The sequence below is a fragment of the Balaenoptera borealis genome (genome assembly GCF_965194805.1).
Source record: "Balaenoptera borealis genome assembly, chromosome: 11".
NCBI classification, from domain to species: Eukaryota; Metazoa; Chordata; class Mammalia; order Artiodactyla; family Balaenopteridae; genus Balaenoptera; species Balaenoptera borealis.
This window is the reverse complement of record NC_138868.1, coordinates 24,690,480-24,712,451: the sequence shown is the minus strand read 5'-3', so window position 1 is coordinate 24,712,451 and position 21,972 is coordinate 24,690,480. Positions and strand designations below refer to the sequence as shown.

The 21,972-nt window shown below is 41.9% G+C and overlaps 1 protein-coding gene across 8 annotated transcripts in view; it reads left to right on the top strand.

Moving 5' to 3' along the window:
- LOC309606568 (uncharacterized protein) overlaps nt 1-21,972 on the top strand; it is a 49,209-nt gene that overhangs the window by 13,420 nt on the left and 13,817 nt on the right. For 2 of the 8 annotated variants that reach the window (XM_082343894.1, XM_082343896.1), the window contains exons 2-3: nt 7,710-7,890; nt 14,106-14,224. In XM_082343894.1, coding sequence (XP_082200020.1) covers nt 7,710-7,890; nt 14,106-14,224 — 300 coding nt within the window. Of the gene's footprint in view, nt 1-7,709; nt 7,891-8,022; nt 12,884-14,105; nt 14,225-16,174; nt 20,610-21,972 lie in introns of those variants that run through there. The other 6 variants (XR_014231931.1, XM_082343895.1, XM_082343900.1 and 3 more) reach the window with 6 other exon arrangements.

Below are 21,972 nucleotides of genomic sequence, written 5' to 3'. Positions count from 1 at the left end.
GGTCCACAGAGCCAGAATTATTTTAATAATAATAACACCAGCCATTATTTGTTTGTTTTACTCTTATTCTCTCTTGAGTGTACAGTGGAGCTTTCCCGAAACTACAGGACATGTAATGACATCATCACTCTAAAAGCTTATGTGCTGGTGCATACCTATGTTTTTAAATTTTCTAATTTTAACTTTGAATATAATAACCATCCATAGACATAACTCACAAAAACAAAAGTTCTTTGTGATAATTTGCAAGAGAATAAAGGGATCCTGAGAGCAAAATGTTTGTGGTTTAGTGATTTTTTTTCCAGTCTTTGGCCTATGAATATGTCTAATCATAAAAAAAATTGGCATCATATTATACGTACTTTGTATCCTGCTTTTTCACTTAGCTAATATATTATATATTTACATAAGACATTAATATACCTTTATGTTATATCTCCTAAACAATAATAATAACACTTCTATGAGCCGGGCACTGTTCAAAGTACTTTACATAGCAACCCTCTGAGACAGGAACAGTTATAATCTCCATTTTAAGAAAAATAATTAATGTTAATTAACTCTCCCAGGGTTATAGAGCTAGGGAAAGACAAAATTGGAATTCAAACTTAGGCGATCCTCACGTACAGTAGTTCATCATCTGAATGTTGCAGAATTTATGTACTCATTCCATAATTTTCGGACATTTAAGTTTTCAACTGTTTTCAATTTTTCACTAACATAAAATAATACCACGTGAATATCCTTGAACATACAGCTTTTCTGGGATCACTGATTATTTCCTTGTGATCAGTTCTTAGAAGTAGAATTATTGGGTCGGGGGAGGGATGTGTATCAATATTTTCAAAATTTTGATACATATTGCCAAATTATCTTCCAAAAAGTCTGTGCTCATTCACACTTGCACCCTAGATACCTGAAGAACATTTATCTCACTTCATCCTCACTGATATATTTTTTTAACATCTTTATTGGAGCATAATTGCTTTACAATGGTGTGATAGTTTCTGCTTTATAACAAAGTGAATCAGTTATACATAGACATATGTTCCCATATCTCTTTCCTCTTGCATCTCCCTCCCTCCCACCCTCCCTATCCCCTTCCCTAGAGGGGAAAGAGACGTCTAGTAAATCAAGGAGCTATCTTTCCTTTGCCTATCATGTTTGCAAAAATATCAGTGAGTTCCTTAAAAAACTAAAAATAGAACTCACTGATATTTTTGCAAACATGATAGGCAAAGGAGAGATAGCTCCTTGATTTACTAGATGTCTCTTTCCCCTCTAGGGAAGCCGAATGGCATTTAAAATCTTTTTTTGGCCGTGTGTATTTCTTCTAGTGTAAATTATCCATAGTATGATCTATTTTTATCTAATGAGAGTAACCTGATTTTCATTCACACATTCTTGTGTTTATGGCTCAAAGTAAGTGTTGCCAACATCAGAGTGATCACATAGACACTTAGTCTAATGATAATATCACTTGATAAAAAGTATTTGGGACTCCTTTGTGGGACCTGCATGCAGAGTAGTTTATAAGCCACAAAGGAAAAGAGGAAATTCTTTGTATAGAGCATTATTATCACCTATAAAAATGTTATTTGCTTTTTAAAAAAAAAAAACACAATACTATATTGTTCACTAAGCTAATTTACCAGGTTGGATCCAAATAACTTTTTGGCTGTCTGCTAATATCAACTCTTCTCCCACGGGAGTAGGAGTGATTACAGAAGTTATCTGGAGTGGACACCGTCAGTGCCCTGCCTATTTCCCCTTCACCTGGCTGGTGCGCCCACCCCCCAGGTTCTGTGGGTAAAGCTGCCCCTTCTTCAGGGCATTCTCTGCTGACAAAGAGTGGCCAACCCCATAGGTTAGACGTCCCTTCACACCCTGAGAGCAGCCAGTAGCCAATGACAAACATAGAGATATAAAAGGCTGACGTCCTTGCCTCAAGGGAAACCCAGTTATGGGGTGAAATGCCTGCTCCAGAGCTTTCTGAGGGGCCAGACTGATGCTAGTCTTCAGCTGAGACCACATCCTTACTTCGTTTTTTTCTCTTGCCCTCTTCTGTTTCCCTCACTTCTCTTCTCCTGAGAGCACTTTTTCAATAGAGAAGCCCCACCTTAGGCTCTGCTTTTAGGGACTCCTACCTAAGATAGTTGGTAGCAACAGTGGCCGTGGTCTCTGGCTTGCTATAGCAGTGCAATGGCTAAGAATTCCACCCTTGGTGAGCAGGAGGGTGCAGGAGATAATGTCCCTGGCATTTGAGAGGCACGGAGCAAAACCAAAGACTGTGAAATTGGGAGGCTGCTGCTAAGTGCTGTTGATTCACTGAAGAGAGAAAAGGCAAGGCTCAGATGTGTTAGTCAGCAACTTAAAGCTGAGGGCCTGGGCTTCCCTGGTGGCGCAGTGGTTGAGAATCTGCCTGCCAATGCAGGGGACACGGGTTCGAGCCGTGGCCTGGGAAGATCCCACATGCTGCGGAGCAACAAGGCCCGTGAGCCACAACTACTGAGCCTGTGCGTCTGGAGCCTGTGCTCCGCAACAAGAGAGGCCGCGACAGTGAGAGGCCCGCGCACCGCGATGAAGAGTGGCCCCCGCTTGCCACAACTAGAGAAAGCCCTCGCACAGAAACGAAGACCCAACACAGCCAAAAATAAAAATAAATAAATTAATTAAAAGTAACATTTAAAAAAAAAAAAAAAGCTGAGGGCCTCTTTGGTGGCACTTAGAGACAGTCCTCTTCTGCAACCAGAGGGCAGACAGAGCTGAAGGGTAAGCACAGAACCTAATTACAAGGATAGCAGGACTTCCACGTCAGCTGAATTCTCAGCTCAGGCAAACATCCTATGCCAAAGACAGGACCCTGGTAGGAAAAGAACCCTAAAAAGAACTCTAAGGCTTGAAATGCAGACACCTGGGGAGATGCACTTGAGAACCTTGAACTCTCAGATTTTGGATTTCCCTGAACCCCCTGGGCATGCATAAATGGCCCACTCCCCATTGTTAGAAGATGGAGTCCCCCTCCCTCTTCTTGAAGATAAACTGAGTCTTAAATGAGGCTGGTGCCTTAAGAGAGGACGCTTGCTCTTTTCAGAATCAGCTGTCATCTTCTTCCTCCAGGTCACCATACCTATCATTAAGGTCAAATCTTAGCATAACACCACTGGGGGAGTGAGAAGCCTGCAAAGGGAGGAGAGGAATTACATGTTAAAGAAGGTACAGAAACTGGTTAATATGTGCCAGTAGGAACTGGGCGAATATGCTTAGGAGGGGGTCACGAGGATGCTGGATGAAGGTGGGAGGTTAAGGGAACACTTGTCAATACAGGGTGAAGGGCCTCAGGAGACATGTTTAATATACTGCTGTGGTAGTTGTTCATATCTTAGAAAAAGTGATAGGTTGAATTAATGAGATAGAGATGCCAGACTGCCTGGTAACTGCGGGGAAGGGATTAAAAGTCTCAGAGAACTGAACTTGCTAGAATGGGTCAACTACATAAGACTGCAAAACCAGGAGCTGACTCTGTTCCTCCACTTACTGAGGTGAAAAGGAATGCACTGGGAGGGGCTGTACCAGAATCACTGAGAAGCTCTAGAGAGGTTGTTTTCTTTAGGCTGCAGCTGATAATAGAAGATGCTATTCCAGAACTAGACTCCCTAGTATTGATGAGAATAATAGGGTCCCAGAAGAGCAGAGGCCAGGTGGTAACTCTTAACCATCAGAAGCAAGGTGGATGTAATTACGGAAATGAGTCATATTATTGGAATGTCACCCAGGGAGGTCTGACCTGAAGCTACCTATGAAGGTAGCTAATAGGTCATGTTGTTTCTAGGGCCAAGATAGACTGTAGTCAATAAGAATATTTGCTTAACACATAAAATCAAAAGAGATCAAGAATGGATGAAAAGAAGGCTGAGGTCAGCCATCTCCGTAGAAAATCAGGATTTCTTGCCCAGTTTCCAGACATGAGTCAATTCTCAGATCCAGAACCCATTGACAGCAAAAGGGGTTGGGTTCCCATGTGAGAAGATACTGCAGCATCATAATAAGTATATATACTCTAGAGATTCATCAAGACCTATGGCTATTTACCCAGGTAACTACATATGGGGAAAGGGAAATACCCAGTTCTTTCAAGTGCTGTTGGATATAAGGTCAGAGGTGATCCTAATACTGAGAATCCAAAGTGCCATCATGACCCCTTTTAAAATAGGGGCATATGTAAGTCAGGTAATAAGTTGAGTCCTGACCCAGGTTTGTCTCACCATTAGTAAACTGAGTCCATGGATCAACCCAGCGATCACTTCCCCAACTCCCAAATGTATAAATAGAATGGACATTCTTAGCAATTTGCAGAATAATTACATTGGATCTTTGACCTGTAGAATAAAAGTAAGCATAGTATAAAAGGCCTCCAGACCTCCATGTTCTAATATGTAAAATATGTGTAAGTCCCCAAAATTGCACCATTTGTTTAAGATAGTACATCAAAGCCCTGTGCATTCTCTAGGGGGAATGGCAGACTGATGCCAACCTAGAAGACATAAAAGATGTAGGGGGATGGCCCCCATCGTATGCTTATTTAATTTATCAGTCTGGCCCCTGAAGAAATGGGTCATTGGGGAAGACAGGGTACTGCTGCAAACTTAGCCAAGTAAGACCCCCAACTGCAACTATTTCTCACTATAGTAGATTAATACATCTTCATGTGTATGGTATTCAGTTATTACCCGGCAAATATGTGGTTTTAAATACCCATCAGAAAGAAGGGTCAGAAGCAGCTGACATGTATATGCATTGAAAAATAATATACATTCACAGTTTGTGCCTCTGTCACAGTGTAGTCCAAAGGGACATAAACCATCTGCCAATTATGCAGAATTACATTGATGACATCGTGTTATCAATGCAGAGAGGTGGCAAATTCTTTGGATGCCTTGGCAACATTCATGTGCTTCAAGGAGTAGGAGATAAAAACTACAAAGATTCAGCGACTTACCACAATGGTGAAGTTTTTAGGGGTCCAGTGATCTGGGCATGCTGGGTTATCCTATCTAAAATCAAGGTCAAGTTTTTGCACTCTGTAACTTATACAGTTAAGAATAGGCCTCTTTGGGTTTAGGGGAAAGCATATTCCACCTCAAAACTTATCCTTTTATTGGGCGACACAGAAGGATCCTCCAATGAGTGGGGTCTATAACACTCTTCCAATAAATCTCTTATACTAGAATTCCCATCTCAGGCTCTGCATCCAGGGAACGTGACCTGAGACAGGTGCTTCAAATGAAGCCAAGTTGTTCAGAGCCAGAAAACAGGGCACTTGGGTCTTAGTTCTACTGAGTTTTCTTCTGGCCAAGTGATCCAGGCATGTTATTTTGCCCCTCCAGGCCTCCATGCTCTCATATGTAAAATATAGTATTAGTGTTGGTTCAGCATTTCTTAACCTTATTTCATCAGATAACAGACATGACAGAAAAGATTTACATGTATGACATACTCCCAAGGGTGTGCCCCTCAGCACGCATAAGAGAAGCTGCAAGTTATGTGCAATTCCCAGCAGGCTGGCTGTAACTCCGTCCTTCCCTCCCACTCAAGAATCCATATTGGAATGCGGTAGGGTAGATACGGGATAATGTGGTAGGGGTAAGCTTGATGTTGTTCTAATTGGTTTTTAAAAACATTATTCACAATCTATAGTACTTTAATGTGTTTTTAAAAGTATTTTCAACGAATTTCACAATGTCTTGACAACATGGTTCAGAACTGGTGGTTAAAAATGTTCTTTAAGATTACTTCCCACCTCCAAACTTTTAGATTCTGAAAATGAGTCCTAGAAAACAGAGTTCCAAAACTATGTTTCTATGTCAGTGCCTCTCTGATACTTGAAGCAAGAGCACTCATTTGTATATAAAAATTTGAATATAAGTTGAATGGACATTTGATAGGAGCTTCACCTACTGTGACCCCTATATGGAGTCATTCACCCCATATTTACTAATTGCTTACTCTTGTGCTATTTCTAAGCTTCTAGAAGTCTAAATTGTGATGAGTTGATTAAAATTTAGCGCCTTTATAGTAACATTGCAAAGAGTACAATGTTAAGTGTTAAAAAGTGCAAATTAATAAGTGTTAAGAGAGAAAACGGTTCTGTGATCAGAGAATCTTGGGTCAATTAGGGATAATAAGATTTCTTTACTGCAGAACTTCTCAAGTCCTTTAACCTAATTTGTCAATATGTCTTGTGAATCTCCAGGAGAGAAATTTAGTTGGCAGTGTTTCCCAAAGATTTTGAACGTGGAACTTCATAGAACAGATGTTTCCAGGAACACACTTTGGAAAAGTCTGTTCTACAGCCATACCAGGTTTCAATGGCTCCCAAGTAGTCTGAGATACTTCTGCAGTGATACCATCTGTGCTGGCTTACCCACCACCAAAAGAATTATGCTCCTGAGTGATATACAGTGCTGTCCACTGAGTGTGCTTCACTGCCCTTCCCATTACTTCCTTCCACATGTGTAGTCCAGATTCCATAAAAGCAAATAGTGGATCCACTCTAGAAAGTGTATTGCTACCCCTCTGACAGATATTTGTGGGGTAATGTAGTACCAGCAGTCAAAATACCCAGTTCTGGACCTTGCTCTGGCACCCAGTAGAAAGGTGACCAGGGGTTAGAGACTAAGAATGAATGAGATACAATCATTAAAATAACAGTGGTTTTGTTCATGAAATGAGTTGATTCTTTTTGAGTGTCACTTAATAGATGTATTTTTTTAAAATAAAACAAAACACCTACTGCATTTTCAGGCATATAACCTAAGAGCAGCTCGAAGATGAGAACCTGGAAAGTAATATTATTAATGATTCCATTTATGGAACACTCTATGCTTGAACTATGCTAAATATTTTACAATCAGGTCTTCGCTCATAGGCCATCTCCTCAAAGAAGTCTTTCCTTACTATCCTATATCAAATTGTTTCCCTGTCGCTCTCCATATCCTAATCAGGCTTTATGCTTTATAGAATGTATCTCTCCCCAACGTTATGTTATTTTTCTGCTTAGTGTTTATTTCCCCAGCTAGAATTTAAGGTCCATGGGGACAAAGGTTTTGGGTATTTTGTTCTGTTCTGTATCCCTAACATTAGAACAGTCCCTCAATCAAGTATTTATACAAGGAAGATATAAATGAATGATCTCGTGGAATTCCAACCACAGCCCTGTGAGCTAAGTCTTATTATTATCTCCATTTAGTAATGGAGGAGACTGGGCCACAAAGGCATTCAGCCACTTGCTTAAGGACATAGTAAGTGGTAGAGCCTGTATTCAGATCTAGGTGTGACCCACGGCTTCAGCCACCAGGCTATACAGCCTTTTAATGAATACAGTGTTGCTTCTCAGAAGGTGGTATCTGGCCTCCGTGGTGACTCATTAAAATGTATATAATTGGGGTTCACTCTGATACATTGAAACAGAATGAGTGAGGGAGGGCTGGAGGAGAATAAAAGGTAGGAAAAGGGAGGAGGCGGAGAGAAAAAAAAAAGCACATCTGTCTCAGATATCAGTTCCAAAATGGACCAGTCTGACCCCTTGGGACTCTTGTCTGAACCCTCCCAGAGAGCTGAAAGAAGGAGCTGTTTTCACAGGGGCTCAGTGACACCTGGGATGCTTTGTTGCCCAGGTAAAAAGGTACTAACCATTTGGCCCCTTTCAGGTTAGCAGCTCTGACAGCACCATGAGACAAAGCCTTGGCCCAGACGCCAAGATTGCATGGAGCCCATGCAGGGAATCTTGGGAACTGGACATCATGAACACAGAGACTGGATGGAAAACAACAGAACCGTATGCAGATGCCTATGGAACATCCCCTGGGGGCTCCCAGAAAAACTTGGAAGGTGGGCAGCATTTGCTAGGTCTGAGGTCCCATGTTTAAGTAAGTGTGGGCAAGTGCTAGCTACCGACGATTGAATTGTTATTGTTACAGTGATTCCATCAGTACCTACAAATACTATTTTTCCTCTTCTAAGGTCCCTGTTTTCCTTTGTCTGGCTGGACCTCGGGGGTTCTACTGCCTCAGGTCATGCTGGCCTATTGCGCTTTCACCCTGATGTGAACCACAGGGCACGACAAAAGTTCATCATTGATCTCGTCCTCTCTGGAACTATCTGTAATGCGTAATGCTCTGGTGCTTTTAAACAGGAAAAAAGAGGTGTGGGGAACAGAAATGACATGGAAGGATTCAGAATCAGCTCTGGAGCCCACCTCCTGGCGTCCCATAGCTATGGACATGAGTGAGCTCCAGAGAGAGAAACGAGCCCTTTGTCCTCCCCTTGGTCCGGGCCCAGTGACCTTGCTGAGCCTAAATTCCACAGTGCCACAGGATTTGAGTGAAGTTGCCCTTGATTTCTAGTAGCTGAGCTTTCTTGAGAGGTCCCTCCAGTATTGAGCTGTTAACTCAGCACTCCTTTATTTACATATTAGTTAGATGAAGTACACCCGCTCAGATTGTGAAACACCATTCATTGTTTCTGGCGAGCTGCTCTTGTTGTCAAGAAGTCTTATTCTGAGGGATTCAAAAGTGTTTCATAGCAATGTCAACTCTGTAGTTATGGCCCTAAGTAAAAACCTTGACCCGAGAAATGAGAAAAACTCCCGACAGGTGAGGTAAGTAATTAAGCAAGGGACTGCATTTTATTGTGTAAATTATAGTACATTTACTGTAAAGCTAAACTTCCAATAACCCTTATAAAGTCCTCACAGGTAATGACTTAACCATGAATAGTGAATTCCAGGGCTGCAGAACAGAACACGTTTGTCCTTTAAATGCTATTGGGAAAGAGAAACTAGATTAAAATTGAAAAGTGCAGTTTTCCCAGGTTCCAGTCATTGAAGGTTTGGCTTGGGTTCAGGGGTGGAATCCTGGTTTTCCCCCCCAAACCTCCCTAGTACTGTATGCAAATCTTAGGTGTAGCAAGAGTTGGGCATGAAATCAATTGCAGTGTTGGAATGTTCGTAACATACGTGTGACTTGGTAGAATATTCTCTCTTTTCCTGGACCATTTTGCTCCTCATTTCCCTGGAAATGAAAGGCCTGTGACCCATTGCTTTCAGACCCACAAGGTTGCCCAACTCCAGGGGGCACTGTGACCTTATGTGAATGTTGTCCCCTAGAGCTGTGCAAAATGTCAACCCCAATTCCTTTGTAATGGAGCCATTCGTACTACCACCTGCAAAAATGGTGTTCATTCCAGCTGGATATTCCATTCCACTATTCTTTTCTCATGGCCTGGTTCAGGTTAAATGATGTCTTTAGCCTCAGTCTGTTTTTTTTTTCCTGTGCGTCATTCAAAGATGGGACCTTTCCTCCATACCAAGGGATGTGATACACAACATCTAGCACAAGGGAGGTTGAGGGGTGAAAAAGAGAAAAGGTTCTAAGTTGCTCCAAAGAACCTGGAAAAGGTATGAGAATTTGTTCTCGAAAAGGTGTAAGAATTGGCTCTGTGATAGAAAATAATATCTTAGATCCTGCATCTGGTACTGGGTGTTAATAGACTTTCACATGAAATGAAGGCATGGTGTTCCTGGCAGATGATGAGAAAAGCAATGTGTCCTCCTCACCCACACCTCCCAACGGAAATAGGTTTTTTGTTATTTTTGCAACAGGACTTTACTTACAAAAGCAGTTGGTTCCCTTAGGAAGTATGCATCCAACTAATCCTCCACATAAATACTTGGCTTCAACAGAGAAAATAAGTTTGTCATATTCAGCATAAAGCTTGACTGCACTTGCCTCCAGGCCTTTGAACAAGCCAGGCTGTTTTGCCCATAGGCACCAGAGGCATAGTGCCTAGGCTGGGGCCCAAGAACATTTTAAGAGCTGATTAAAATACCTGAGACCAGGGGAAAAAAAAAGAAAAGAAAGAAAGAAATGTTTTGCTTCCAAAATATGGCAATTGTGAAATCAGAATTTTAAAATGTTTAGTGACATTACTGCAAATTACAGCATATGTCAACTTTGGTAATTAAATTCAGTATTCATAAGCATCTCATTACAATTAAAACTTATTTGTGGATTAGATTTTATTACTTAAAATTTCTCATGGGTACCCAATGATGGCTGAGAAATCATAATCAAGTGTGAATCAAAGGAGTTACTCATAGAAAAGAATTTCAAAAGCCAAAGTAGAAAATACCTTTCAAATTTTTTTTGCCCCCAAATTAGGGTAGACGTGAGTCTCTTTGAAGGTTTGATAAGATGTATGTGGCGCTGCCTAGGACTTAAGAGGATCCTCAAGCGGCCCCGTATGTGGGTCATTTCCCCCGCCTGGGATACTCTTCCACCGTCTCTACAATCCTTGTTCTTTCTCTGATTTAAATCTTTAAAGGAAATTCCCTCAAGAACTTTTCTTTGTTCGGCTCCACTGGTCTCCTTGACTATTTCTTCAACAATCACAGATAGAAGGACTTTGTATTTGCTTGTGTTACAGACAACTTATATTTCTTTATTTTTATTTTGAGGGCTTTCTTAAATTTATTTTATGTATTGATGCTGTATTTCAACTAAAATGAGAGCCTTGGAATGGAAAGCATTTATTCATTCATTTACTCATTCAAAGAAGCCACCATGTGTTGGGTGCTTGGGAGACAAAATTGAATGAAGCACAATATCTGGCCCCTTCCTTCTCGATGCTCACAGTCTAGGAAAGAAGATAGGAAAGCAGATAAATGATAGCACGACTCCCTCCTGGTGTTTTTCTCTTTGTTGCTGAGACTGGAACTGGGTTCAATATGTTTTTATTTATATAATAAACATTTTCTGTGTGTCAGGTACTGTTCTCAACACAGGTACTGTTTGTTAACCCTTTTTCAACTATTAACCTATTTAATTCTCAAAGCAATCCTATGAGGCATTATTATTATCCCCACTTTACAGATGAGGACATGAAAGCACAGAGAAGTGAAGTAATTTGCTCAAGGTCAGTTGCACAGCAAATAAGCAGCCGAGCCAGGATGTGAACCCAGACAGCCTGGTTCCAGAGCCCACGCCACTGTCTAGGGTATGAACTGAACCACGTGAGATCAGTACCAGAGGGGTTCGTAGAAAATGCTACATAACTAATCATGCACAGGAAGGATGAAACAGGCAGGGAATTCTTCACAAAGGAGGTGATATTTGAATCACTTTGTATGAAACAGGAATTTGCCCATCAGATAAATTTGGAGTACGGGATTGAGAAATGTTTTCCAAGTAGAAAGAAGAGCCTATTCGTCATCTGTACGCATAAAAAAAACCAAACAGATCTGAAGACTTGTTTTGGGAAATGCAAATAGCTTATTTGGCTGGAACTTTATGTGCTTGGAGAGGGTTTACAGAGATGGGGTTTTAAAAAGAAGCAAGGGAAACACAGACTTGGTTATTTTGAGGAGCTTGGCTTTTGTTCAGTTTTGCCTTTGGTCAGTTAAATGTTGATGGCCCCTCCCCGCTTCCACCCATTCAAAACCACGAAAGAAAAACTTGGTAAATTCAATATGCAAAAGAAATGTTTTTAATATGCTTGGAAAAAAATGACACAAAGTCAAAAGTCAAACAACAAACTAGGATAAAATATTTGCACTGCACAGAACGATTTTTCTAACATACTAAGTGTGTTTACAAATCAGCAAGGGAACTACGTGTGGTGATGGATGTTAACTAGATTTATTGTGGTGATTATTCCACAATATATACAAATATCGAGTCATTATCTTGTACACCTGAAACTGATATAATGTTATGTGTCAGTTATACCCCGATGAAAAAAAAAATAAGAAAAAAAAAAAAAAGACCAACACATCGAGACAAAGGACCCAAAGAGATGGTTTAAAGAAAAGACATCTAAACATTTGTAAAGGTGCTCTGCCTACTTACAATAAGAAAAAATCAAATGAAATCAAGAGTAAGATATAATTGTCATTGTTGGTTTGGCAAAAGTCAAAAAGTTTGGCAAACACTGGCCCTGCCAGGGTTTGGGGAAGCAGCCCCTCTCATACACTGCTGGTAGGAGGATAAACTGGCACAGCTTCTATGAGGATAATTGGGTAATATGCATCCAAATTACACAAGTGCGTTGTTTTTTTTTTTTAATGGCACATATTGGGGATTATGAATCCTCATAGTGCTTTTTTTTTTTTTTAATTTTATTTATTTATTTATGGCTGTGCTAGGTCTTCGTTTCTGTGCGAGGGCTTTCTCCAGTTGCGGCAAGCGGGGGCCACTCTTCATCGCGGTGCGCGGGCCTCTCACTATCGTGGCCTCTCGTTGCGGAGCACAGGCTCCAGACGCGCGGGCTCAGTAATTGTGGCTCACGGGCCTAGTTGCTCCGCAGCATGTGGGATCTTCCCAGACCAGGGCTCGAACCCGTGTCCCCTGCATTAGCAGGCAGATTCTCAACCACTGCGCCACCAGGGAAGCCCTGACAAGTGCATTTTTTTTTAAATTTGTTATTTATTTATTTATTTGTTTGTTTATTTATGGCTGTGTTTGGTCTTCGTTTCTGTGCGAGGGCTTTCTCTAGTTGCGGCAAGCGGGGGCCACTCTTTTGTTTTTTTTGTTTTTTTTTTTTTTTTAAATAATTTTTATTTTTATTTATTTATGGCTGTGTTGGATCTTCGTTTCTGTGCGAGGGCTTTCTCTAGTTGTGGCAAGCGGGGGCCACTCTTCATCGCGGTGCGCGGACCTCTCACTATCGCGGCCTCTCTTGTTGGGAGCACAGGCTCCAGACGCGCAGGCTCAGTAGTTGTGGCTCACGGGCCTAGTTGCTCCGCGGCATGTGGGATCTTCCCAGACCAGGGCTCGAACCCGTGTCCCCTGCACTGGCAGGCGGACTCTCAACCACTGCGCCACCAGGGAAGCCCTTAGGGGGGCCACTCTTCATCGCGGTGCGTGGGCCTCTCACTATCGTGGCCTCTCGTTGCGGAGCACAGGCTCCAGACGCGCGGGCTCAGTAATTGTGGCTCACGGGCCTAGTTGCTCCGCAGCATGTGGGATCTTCCCAGACCAGGGCTCGAACCCGTGTCCCCTGCATTATCAGGCAGATTCTCAACCCCTGCACCACCAGGGAAGCCCAAGTGCATATTTTTTAACCTAACAATTCCACTCTGAGAAATTTATTCTGCAGGTATATTCACACATGGATATGATGTTGTACATACAAGGACACATATATTACAACATTTTTTGTAATGGCAAAAGATTGGGAGAAAAAACCTAAGTGTCCTTCACTAAGGAACTGGTTAAGTCCATTATGACACATCCATACCATAGAATTCTCTGATGTCTTTAAAAAGAACAAGTCTGTCCTGTATGTATTGATGTGGCAGAATCTCTAACATATAGTGAAAAAAGCAAGGTACAGAGCAGTGGGTTAGGTTTATTACCATTTGTATGTGCATGTGTGTTGAAGGAAATATATGTACACATAGGCTTGAACGTGCATTAAACACTTCTAGAGGAATCAAAAGAAATTTATAACACCAGTTGCCTCTAGGGAAGGAAAATAGGTAGCTGGGGAGAGAGGAATTATGAAGATCTACTTTTTTTTGTACAATCGTGGTGTCTTTGGCATTTTTTGGCAGTGTGTTTCTTTTTTTTTTTTTTTAATTTTTACTGGAGTATAGTTGCTTTACAATGTTGGGTTAGTTTCTACTGTACAGCAAAGTGAATCAGCTATACGTATACATATATCCTCTCTTTTTTGGATTTCCTTCTCATTTAGTTCACCACAGAGCAATGAGTAGAGTTCCCTGTGCTATACAGTAGGTTCTCATTAGTTATCTATTTTATACATAGTATCAATAGTGTATATATGTCAGTCCCAATCTCCCAATCCCTCCCACCCCCCTTCCCCCTCAATATCCATATGTTTGTTCTCTATGTCTGTGTTTCTTATTTTTAGGGGTTTTTTTGCATACCTTATCTGATTTTTAATAGTGAAGTTTTAAAATTTTGGTTGACCGACTCCCACCCTTCACCATTACATTGTTTTGCATTTGGTAGGACGATCAATTGAGATACATGTTTCATAGCTTAATTTTCCATAAAACTCCAAGCTAAGTTATCTCCTTGCAGGAGGGAACAGAGGGAAGAGCTTGGCCTCAATAAGCTGGAGCTGCAGGTTGAAGATGGCTCGGGGAGTTGGCTGCTTCTGTCCACTTGGTGTGAGGCCAGATCCTCGGCCTCCCTTGCAGGTGGGGCAAGTGAGAAAGATCATGTGTCGGGGCGCTGGGGGGGAGGGGAAGGTGTGCACCACAGTTCACTGGGAGTCTTTGATTTAAACACTTTTCCAAACCCTGGCTTTCTGGTTACTTAAACCCAGAGACAAAGATTGTGAAACTCCTGTCTGGCTTCGGTTTTGGTTACAACCCCGGGTATGTGTTCACTGACACATTCCGGCATGGACATAATCTTCGCTAACCTTAATTGGAGCAAAGCTCAATTTTGCTGAAAGGAATGAATTTATATATCTATTTTTTTAGTGAAGTATCTGGTATCAGTCTGAGTGAAGTATCTGGTATCAATCTGCTTTGCTTTCATATGCTTATGTCACCTCACCAAAGGACTGATTTCCTCAGCAAATAAGAACGAGTGCAGAAGACCCAAGTGCCCAGAGACTGTGTTTAGACCTCTCAAGGTATAATTAATAAAGACAATAAAGGATCAAAGGTGATTTTCAACTGACAAGGCCAGGCCCTTCTAATTAGTGAAAACTGCCCAACTGCTTTGCAATATTTTCTTTGCCAGGAGACAACTCCTATCCTAAATGTTTAAGCGACTTCTTGTTGATCTGGTTTCGGAGGATTAAGTTCAGTGTAATTTCATCTTTCCCAGATGTGAGACACTTGTGTGTGCAGTAATATGATTCTGTACTGTCAGGGAAAACAGTGTGTCTTTGTCAGCACTGTTTGACAGAGTCAAACCCCTGAATCACAACCTCACTCTCGACAGGCCTAAATTCTGTGTGGTTACCACTTGCCCCTCTGCTGAACGCTGCAAGGCTTCGGCTGATGGCTTGCGGTCACACAGGTCAACGGGGCAGAGATGGTGTGTGCCAGCAGCCAAGCTGGACTTCAGAAAGCATTTCCTTTCTGATTCCTTTGGATTCGGCGTCTAAGGGCTGAGCGATACTACCTCTATTTTCATCAAGGGTTAAAAAAAAACGCTCAGTAATTAATTTGTGTTTGCGTTAGCTAGTAGTGAAGTCAAGTATTTTTCTGATTCTTTGGGTAATGCTCTCAATGATGATTTCCTGATGAATGTTTGCATTTTTGATATGTAATATGCACCCTGATATAAAACGTATTAGCTACTGTTTATTAACAATAATAGTTAATTTTATTGAGTTCTAAGAGTCACGTACTGTTCTATGTGCATACACGGATTATTGCTTTGATGCCCACCACTGTAATTATCATGTCTATTTTACAGATTGGAAAGTGAAATACAGGGAAAGTTAAGTAACCTGACCAAGAGCTCAGGGCTAGTAAGTGGTGGACGTGGGATTCGAACCCAAGAGTCTGAGTTTAGCATTTTAGCACATAACCTCAAAGTTATCTACCATCATTTATTATATTCCAGGCACATGACAACCCTGAGAGGTGATGATTGTCATCCCCATTTTACAAGTGGGCAAATAGAGTCTCAGAAAGTTTAAATAAGTTACCCAGGTCACACAGGTAGTAAATGGTTAATGCTAGCTAGCTGAGATCCAGATCTGAGCTCTTAACTCACAAATCATGTGACCAAGAAAGGTGAATCTATTCTTGTCTTGGTCCACGCGGAACCTAGCACTTGCTATGGACAGACAGAAATGGGCCGTATGGCTATTTGTCTGTACCTGTCCACACAGAGGGGAACTGGAAATGTGAGACAATTGTATTCTGAGCTGGGGATTACAGAAATTTATTTTAAGTCTTGCTGTCTCACAGGAGCAAGGAGCAAGAAGAGTCTTAAGGGATGGAACCTTAAATATCATAAGTCAAACCCCACAGTTTCACAGATGAGGAACTAATGCTTCAGAGACAGAAAGCAACTTATACAAAGTCACAGAGGAAATGTTAGTGGCCTTGCTGGGCTTAAAGCCAAAGTCTCCTGACACCCAGCATAGGGGGTCTTTCTTTTACACCTTTTTGTTTCCACAGAGTTTTCCTGACTCTTGTCCTACAAAAATACTGTGTGGGCCTGTTTCCTCACTGTGTGGTTTAAGGTCAGTGTGTTCCTCAACATTGCACATTAAAGTTCCTTATCTGAAGTCTCTATATAGGTAGCCCAATCCACATGAATTTGCTGCTTTTATGATTCAAAAAGATTGAATTTAGTCAGCTTCTTAAGATTCTACTTGATGGTTTTTTATTGAGAAAGTAGCAGCTAGCCTAGTCTGCCTTGAACTTAGCACATCAAGAAATCATATTCTCTTATTGAATTACTTCTTTGTCCAAAGGCATCCCCTAAACTTATGTGAATACTTTCTAGTCTTTCTTTTCCATCCAGAAAGAAACGTGTAACAACTTGAGAAGAAGAGAGGAGGGTCATCATAGGTAGGACTTGCCCAAGGCTACCAAGTGTGATGAGCCATTAATAGCCTCTGTGTTCTTGGCAATTAAACTTTAAGATATTTCTTCACTCCACCATCATGACCACCAAAACCAGGTCAAGCTTCTTTATCATACATTCTCATAGCACCATAGCTCTCTTTTTTAGCACTTCCATTTGCTTGTGAGATGATGTGACAAATTTCTTCCACCTCCCTAAGGGTAGGAACCTGACTGGTTTTGTTCATTCTGCACCTCCAGCACTTAGCACAGTGTGCAGCACATAGTAGCTGCTCAACAAATACATGTTGAATGAATGAATAAACAAAAAATAAAGCCATAATACTTTGTTTTATTCCTGTCCTCATCATCCAGCAACCTAATGATAGAATGTTTTATTTAAATTTAAATCCAACAGTGGAAATCTATAGGAAGATCCCATCTTAATCCTTTGAGAGGCTCACCTGTCCCATGCTACCCAATGACCTATACCAGATATCAATGTAGGCAGAAGGCAGCCCTGGAAAAGACACCCCTTGAAATTTCTTTGTGTGGCCATGAAGCTAGTATGTAGATTTAACTTAAAATTTGGATCTCAAGCTTCAGAGGGCTTTAAAACCCATCAGCTAGACATCACCACAAACATTTGGTCACGATGCTTTCTCACCATTGGGGCGAATATTCTGACAACTTCCCTCACCACCCTGACTGGCACATATGCACACACAGCAGGTCAAAGGCAGACCCTGTGGTAAATCCAGCTATGTAGACACGGGCTGGTAGAGCCACTCCAGCAAACAAGGGCAGGGGTTGGAAGTGAGAGGAGCAGAAATGGAAGGTCCAGTCTCCCCCAGTGGAGTTAGACCAACTGGGGCACAGTGGAAGATGCTCTGGAATAGATTTGGGACAGGAGCCCATTACTGTCTAGCCTTTCTTTGAGAAAATGATCTTACCCTAGAGTTAATCCAAAGCGTGTCAGAGATTTAGAAGGCCAAATCCACACAAATAACCTAGATGTTGCCATACCTGCATTCCAGAGTAGGACCTGACGTGAAACCTGGTGTCACTGCAGAGACTTTTAGTGATTGTTTATTTGCCTAAGCTAAGGCATAGAAAGAATGATCTTTCCCCAGCTGGAACGAGGACAGTGTGACCTTGTGCCATAACTACTCTTAACTACCTTGTAATCTTCTACTTATGATCAGTATCTGCGGGCTGGGCGTACTAGATGTCTTTCCCCTGACATCTCAGCAGGGCTTATGACCCGCTCTGCTTCTGGAACATGAGAAAGCCAGGCCCTGAGAAATAGAGACAGATTGCTTGCTTGAGAAGCCAACTCATCAAACAGGACTTCGTTTAAGTAATTGGTCTAAGTTTAGGTTGAATTTGACAGCAGCACAGCCAGAATTCTCTGTCTCTGTCTTTTTACTGCTGAACTTCTCCAATTAGTGGTCTATGCCTGCTTCTCAAGGTCTTCTCCTTGACCCTCTGACGTTAGCCTTCTATTTGTCAGTCTTTCCCAAGTTTGGCAATCTCCTCATTTGGATCCAGGTTTGTTGGTTCTTTCTACACTTGCCCCTGCCGTTTCTCTTAATGGTTCCCTGCTACTATCCCTGCCTCCAAAGTCTAAGTAAGGGCAAGAGAGAAATATTTTGTAGCCTTCTAAATTGAGGTGAGTCTGATGCTTGATTTATTCGTATGCTGCTCTGGTTATGAGAGACAGAGTCCCATTCAGCCCCAAGTTCTGAGTTGTGAGGGATACTTTGCTTAAATTCCCAGCTCTGTGACTGAGCACATCCCCAAAGTTAAAAGGTTCAGGCATTTGGGCACAGAATGGGGGACCTAAATTGCTATTACAAGTGTCCCCTTCATTGCATCTTACCAGACGGGTGCATAGTGGGAGATTCTCACTCTGAAGTACATAGACACTGGAAGGGTTTATGAGGAAGAGCATATTGAATTTTGAAGCTTAAGGACTTTAGACAAATTTCCTAGAATGCACCAATTCTCCTTTTTGCCAAATTCAAAAGTGCCCCCCAAAAAGCAAAATAAAAAAACAAACTACTATTTATTAAGCAGTATACTTGACACTTTGCGTATGTGATCTCATTTATGCAGTCCTTAAAGGAGGCATTTCCATCCCCACCAAAGGCACATCACCAATAAATGGTGGAGGTAAGACTCAGAGTTATGTATCTCTGAGGCTAGAGTTCATGTTTTTAATAATACTACCTATACTTTTTTTAGCAGCAGATATTTTACCTTCTCTCTCCCTTTGAAACTCTCACATCTTAAACTAAATGCTATGCTCTTCTGGTTTTCTACCTACTTCCTCTTTTTCTATTTCCTTTGCTGGTTTCTCTTCTCTCTTCTACACTCTAGAATGTGCCCCGAAGTTTAGTGTTCCTCCACACCCTTGGAAAGATCATCTATACTCATGGCTTCAATGAACACTTCCACGATACCATCAGAGTCTAAATACCAGGATAACAGAGACAAGATCTGTCTTATTCTCTGGAGAATCTCGAGCATCCTGCAGAGTACTTGACACACAGTAGGTGTTCAATAAATATTGTTGAATGAATGAATGGATGAATGGATGGAAGAATCACTGATCTGCTGAAAATTCTCCCACATCCTTCTTCCCAACATCTAGACCCATATCTCCGGCTACCTACTGGATATTTTCACCATAGTTTCCTGCCATTGCTATGAAATGGCAGTAAGAGTTTGGTGGAGCCATTGAGGGTTTAAACAATTTTCTGGGGCAGCCACACCAATTGGACTCTTTCATGGTTTACCATTGGAGGCAGCCTCATTACCGTAGTGGGTTATAGACGTTCTACAGGGGAGAATAAGAGCTTGGTTCCTTCCAGTGATGTGGGTTTGGGCTCCTTTGAGAAGGCCCAGTGCAGCTGCTGGTTGGGGTCCTTGCTAAGTAGACATGGATGGAGAAAGATTGCTGTATCTGAAGCCACTGGTAGCTCATTTAAGGGTGACAATATCACCACACTCGTTGGGTAAATGCATCTTTGTGTTCAGTGCCCAGGGAGACTTAATGCCAGGTCAAGTCTAGGCATGGAAGAACAATGAGCTCATAGCCATGAAGAGTCATGATCCTATCAAGGCCTTCAGATCTGACTCTTGGTTCCTCTTCCTGCTACAAGTCCTCAAATATTCCTGTAAACTTGGTTATGAGTGCCAAAGTTGGTGGCAGTCCTTAGTTATTACGGGTGCAATCAGCTGAAGATTTGTTTAGTCTGAAATAATTAACCAAATGACTTGTGGGAGGTGCTATCAGAGAAGCACATAGAAGCTGGATGACATCTACTGCCTGAGTTGTCCTGTCCACTTAATTGTCTCATACCTGTTCTACAGTACGTGCCCTGTGGTTGGCATTAACATGTGCTTCAAAGATCTTTACACTTCATGCTGCTGTCATAGGTCTCTCCTCATGCTTCTACCTCAGACCAATTTGACCCCAGTTTTTCAGTCTTCCTGCTTCAGGCACCTGAGCAGCCAGCCAGGCCATTTGCCACTGCCAGTGAGTCTGTATATATTTTAACCTTGAGCCACTTCTTTTGTCCAAGCAAAGTGGGTGACCACATTCATCACCTGACACTCTCCCCAGGGGAAGCATCTTTGCCTCACCACTATTTTTCTAGATTACCCCTGGGTGAGGATACAGTGCAGTCTATGACTACTTTTGACTTCTATGCACATGCTAACTTAACCATCCATACGTCAAGCCCAGGCTTTTTCCTCTTCTGTCAGCTGGTTAAGGAACTCACCACATGACCATAGGTGTGAGATAAGGGAGAAGTGCTTGTGCCACAATGAATGTATAAAAGCCTGAGCTCTCTGCTATTGCAACTGCCTCGTGACCTCTGGCCCAACTCATGCTTGACTCCAGGGGTACCACTGCCACCTTATGAACTGTGGATGTGCCTAAGCGACGACTTGGTGGGTCTGATGAAACCCAGGTCGTGATGATGATGAGTGTTCTGGATGCATGGTCACCTGGTGTATCAGTCAGGGTTCTCTAGAGAAAGAGAACCAATAGAATGTGTGTGTGTGTGCGTATATATATATATATATATATATATATATATATATACACGCACACATATATACACACACACACATATATGTATATACACATTATACATATACACACACACATATGGACGTGGAGTGAGAGATTAATTTTAAGGAACTGGCTCACACAATTGTGGGGCTGTCAAGTCCAAAATCTGCAATGCAGGCCAGCCAGCTGGAGACACCGGCTAAAGCCAGTGTTGCAATCTTGAGCCCAAGGGCCTCTGGAGGCAGAATTTCTCTTTAAAGCACTTCAGTCTTTTCCCTTAAGGCCTTCAACTGATTGGATGAGGCCCACCCTTATGCGGAGGGTCATCTGCTTTACTCAAAGTCTACTGATTTAAATGTTCATCACATCTAAAAATTACCTTCAGAGCAACATTTAGACTGGTGTTTTCCCAGCCCTCTGAGCACCATAGCCTAACCAAGTTGACACATAAAATTAACCATCATCCTTGGTGTCTCTATGAGACACACCCAGGAGCACACTGTGGTTTTTCAAAAGGCAAATAATCCTCCATTGCAGAAGCCCGGGACCTGCATAGTGATTCTCCCACTGGGACTTGCCATAAACTACACATGATAACTTTTTCCACCACGAATTCTCAAATATCATAGGGTCCTGTGGGTCCTATGGCCCAAGTAATAGGGCTGCTTCCACCACAAGCTGGAGCTGCTGCAGAATTCTTTCCTGCTCTGGGTGTCACTCAAAGCTGGCAGCCTTCCAAGACAACCAGTGTATATGCTGGAGCAGTATTCCCAAGTGTGGAATATGTTGCCTCCAGAACCCAAAGAGATCTATGAGGCATTGTGCTTCCTTCTTCCTAGTGGGAGGTATAAGATGTAAAAAATTGTCTTTCACTTTGGATGGAATATGCTAGCATGCCTCTGACCATTGGACCTTTAGCATTTTTCCTCATGTGGTAAGCTCCTGAATCTTCATAAGATTTATCTTGCACCACTGGAGCAGATGCTAGTTAGCTAGTTCTTGCTCACCTGGCTCGTTTAGCATAATGTCATCAATGTAGTGGGTCAACACGATGGTCTGTGAGATATACAGAAAGTCCAAATCTCTTTGGACTATATATTGAGAGTGAGCGCTAACACAGCCCTGGGGGAAAACTATTGCCTATGTCACATGAAGGCGAACTGTTTGTGATCCTCTTTTCTGATATAGAAATTGATGGCTCCATAACATGTATCTGAGGCCACATTAATCTTCTTTAGCAAAGATGCCATATCTGTCATGGCAGCTGCAGTTGGGTTTGTGATAGTCTACTGTCATCCTCCAGGACATACGACTGATTTCT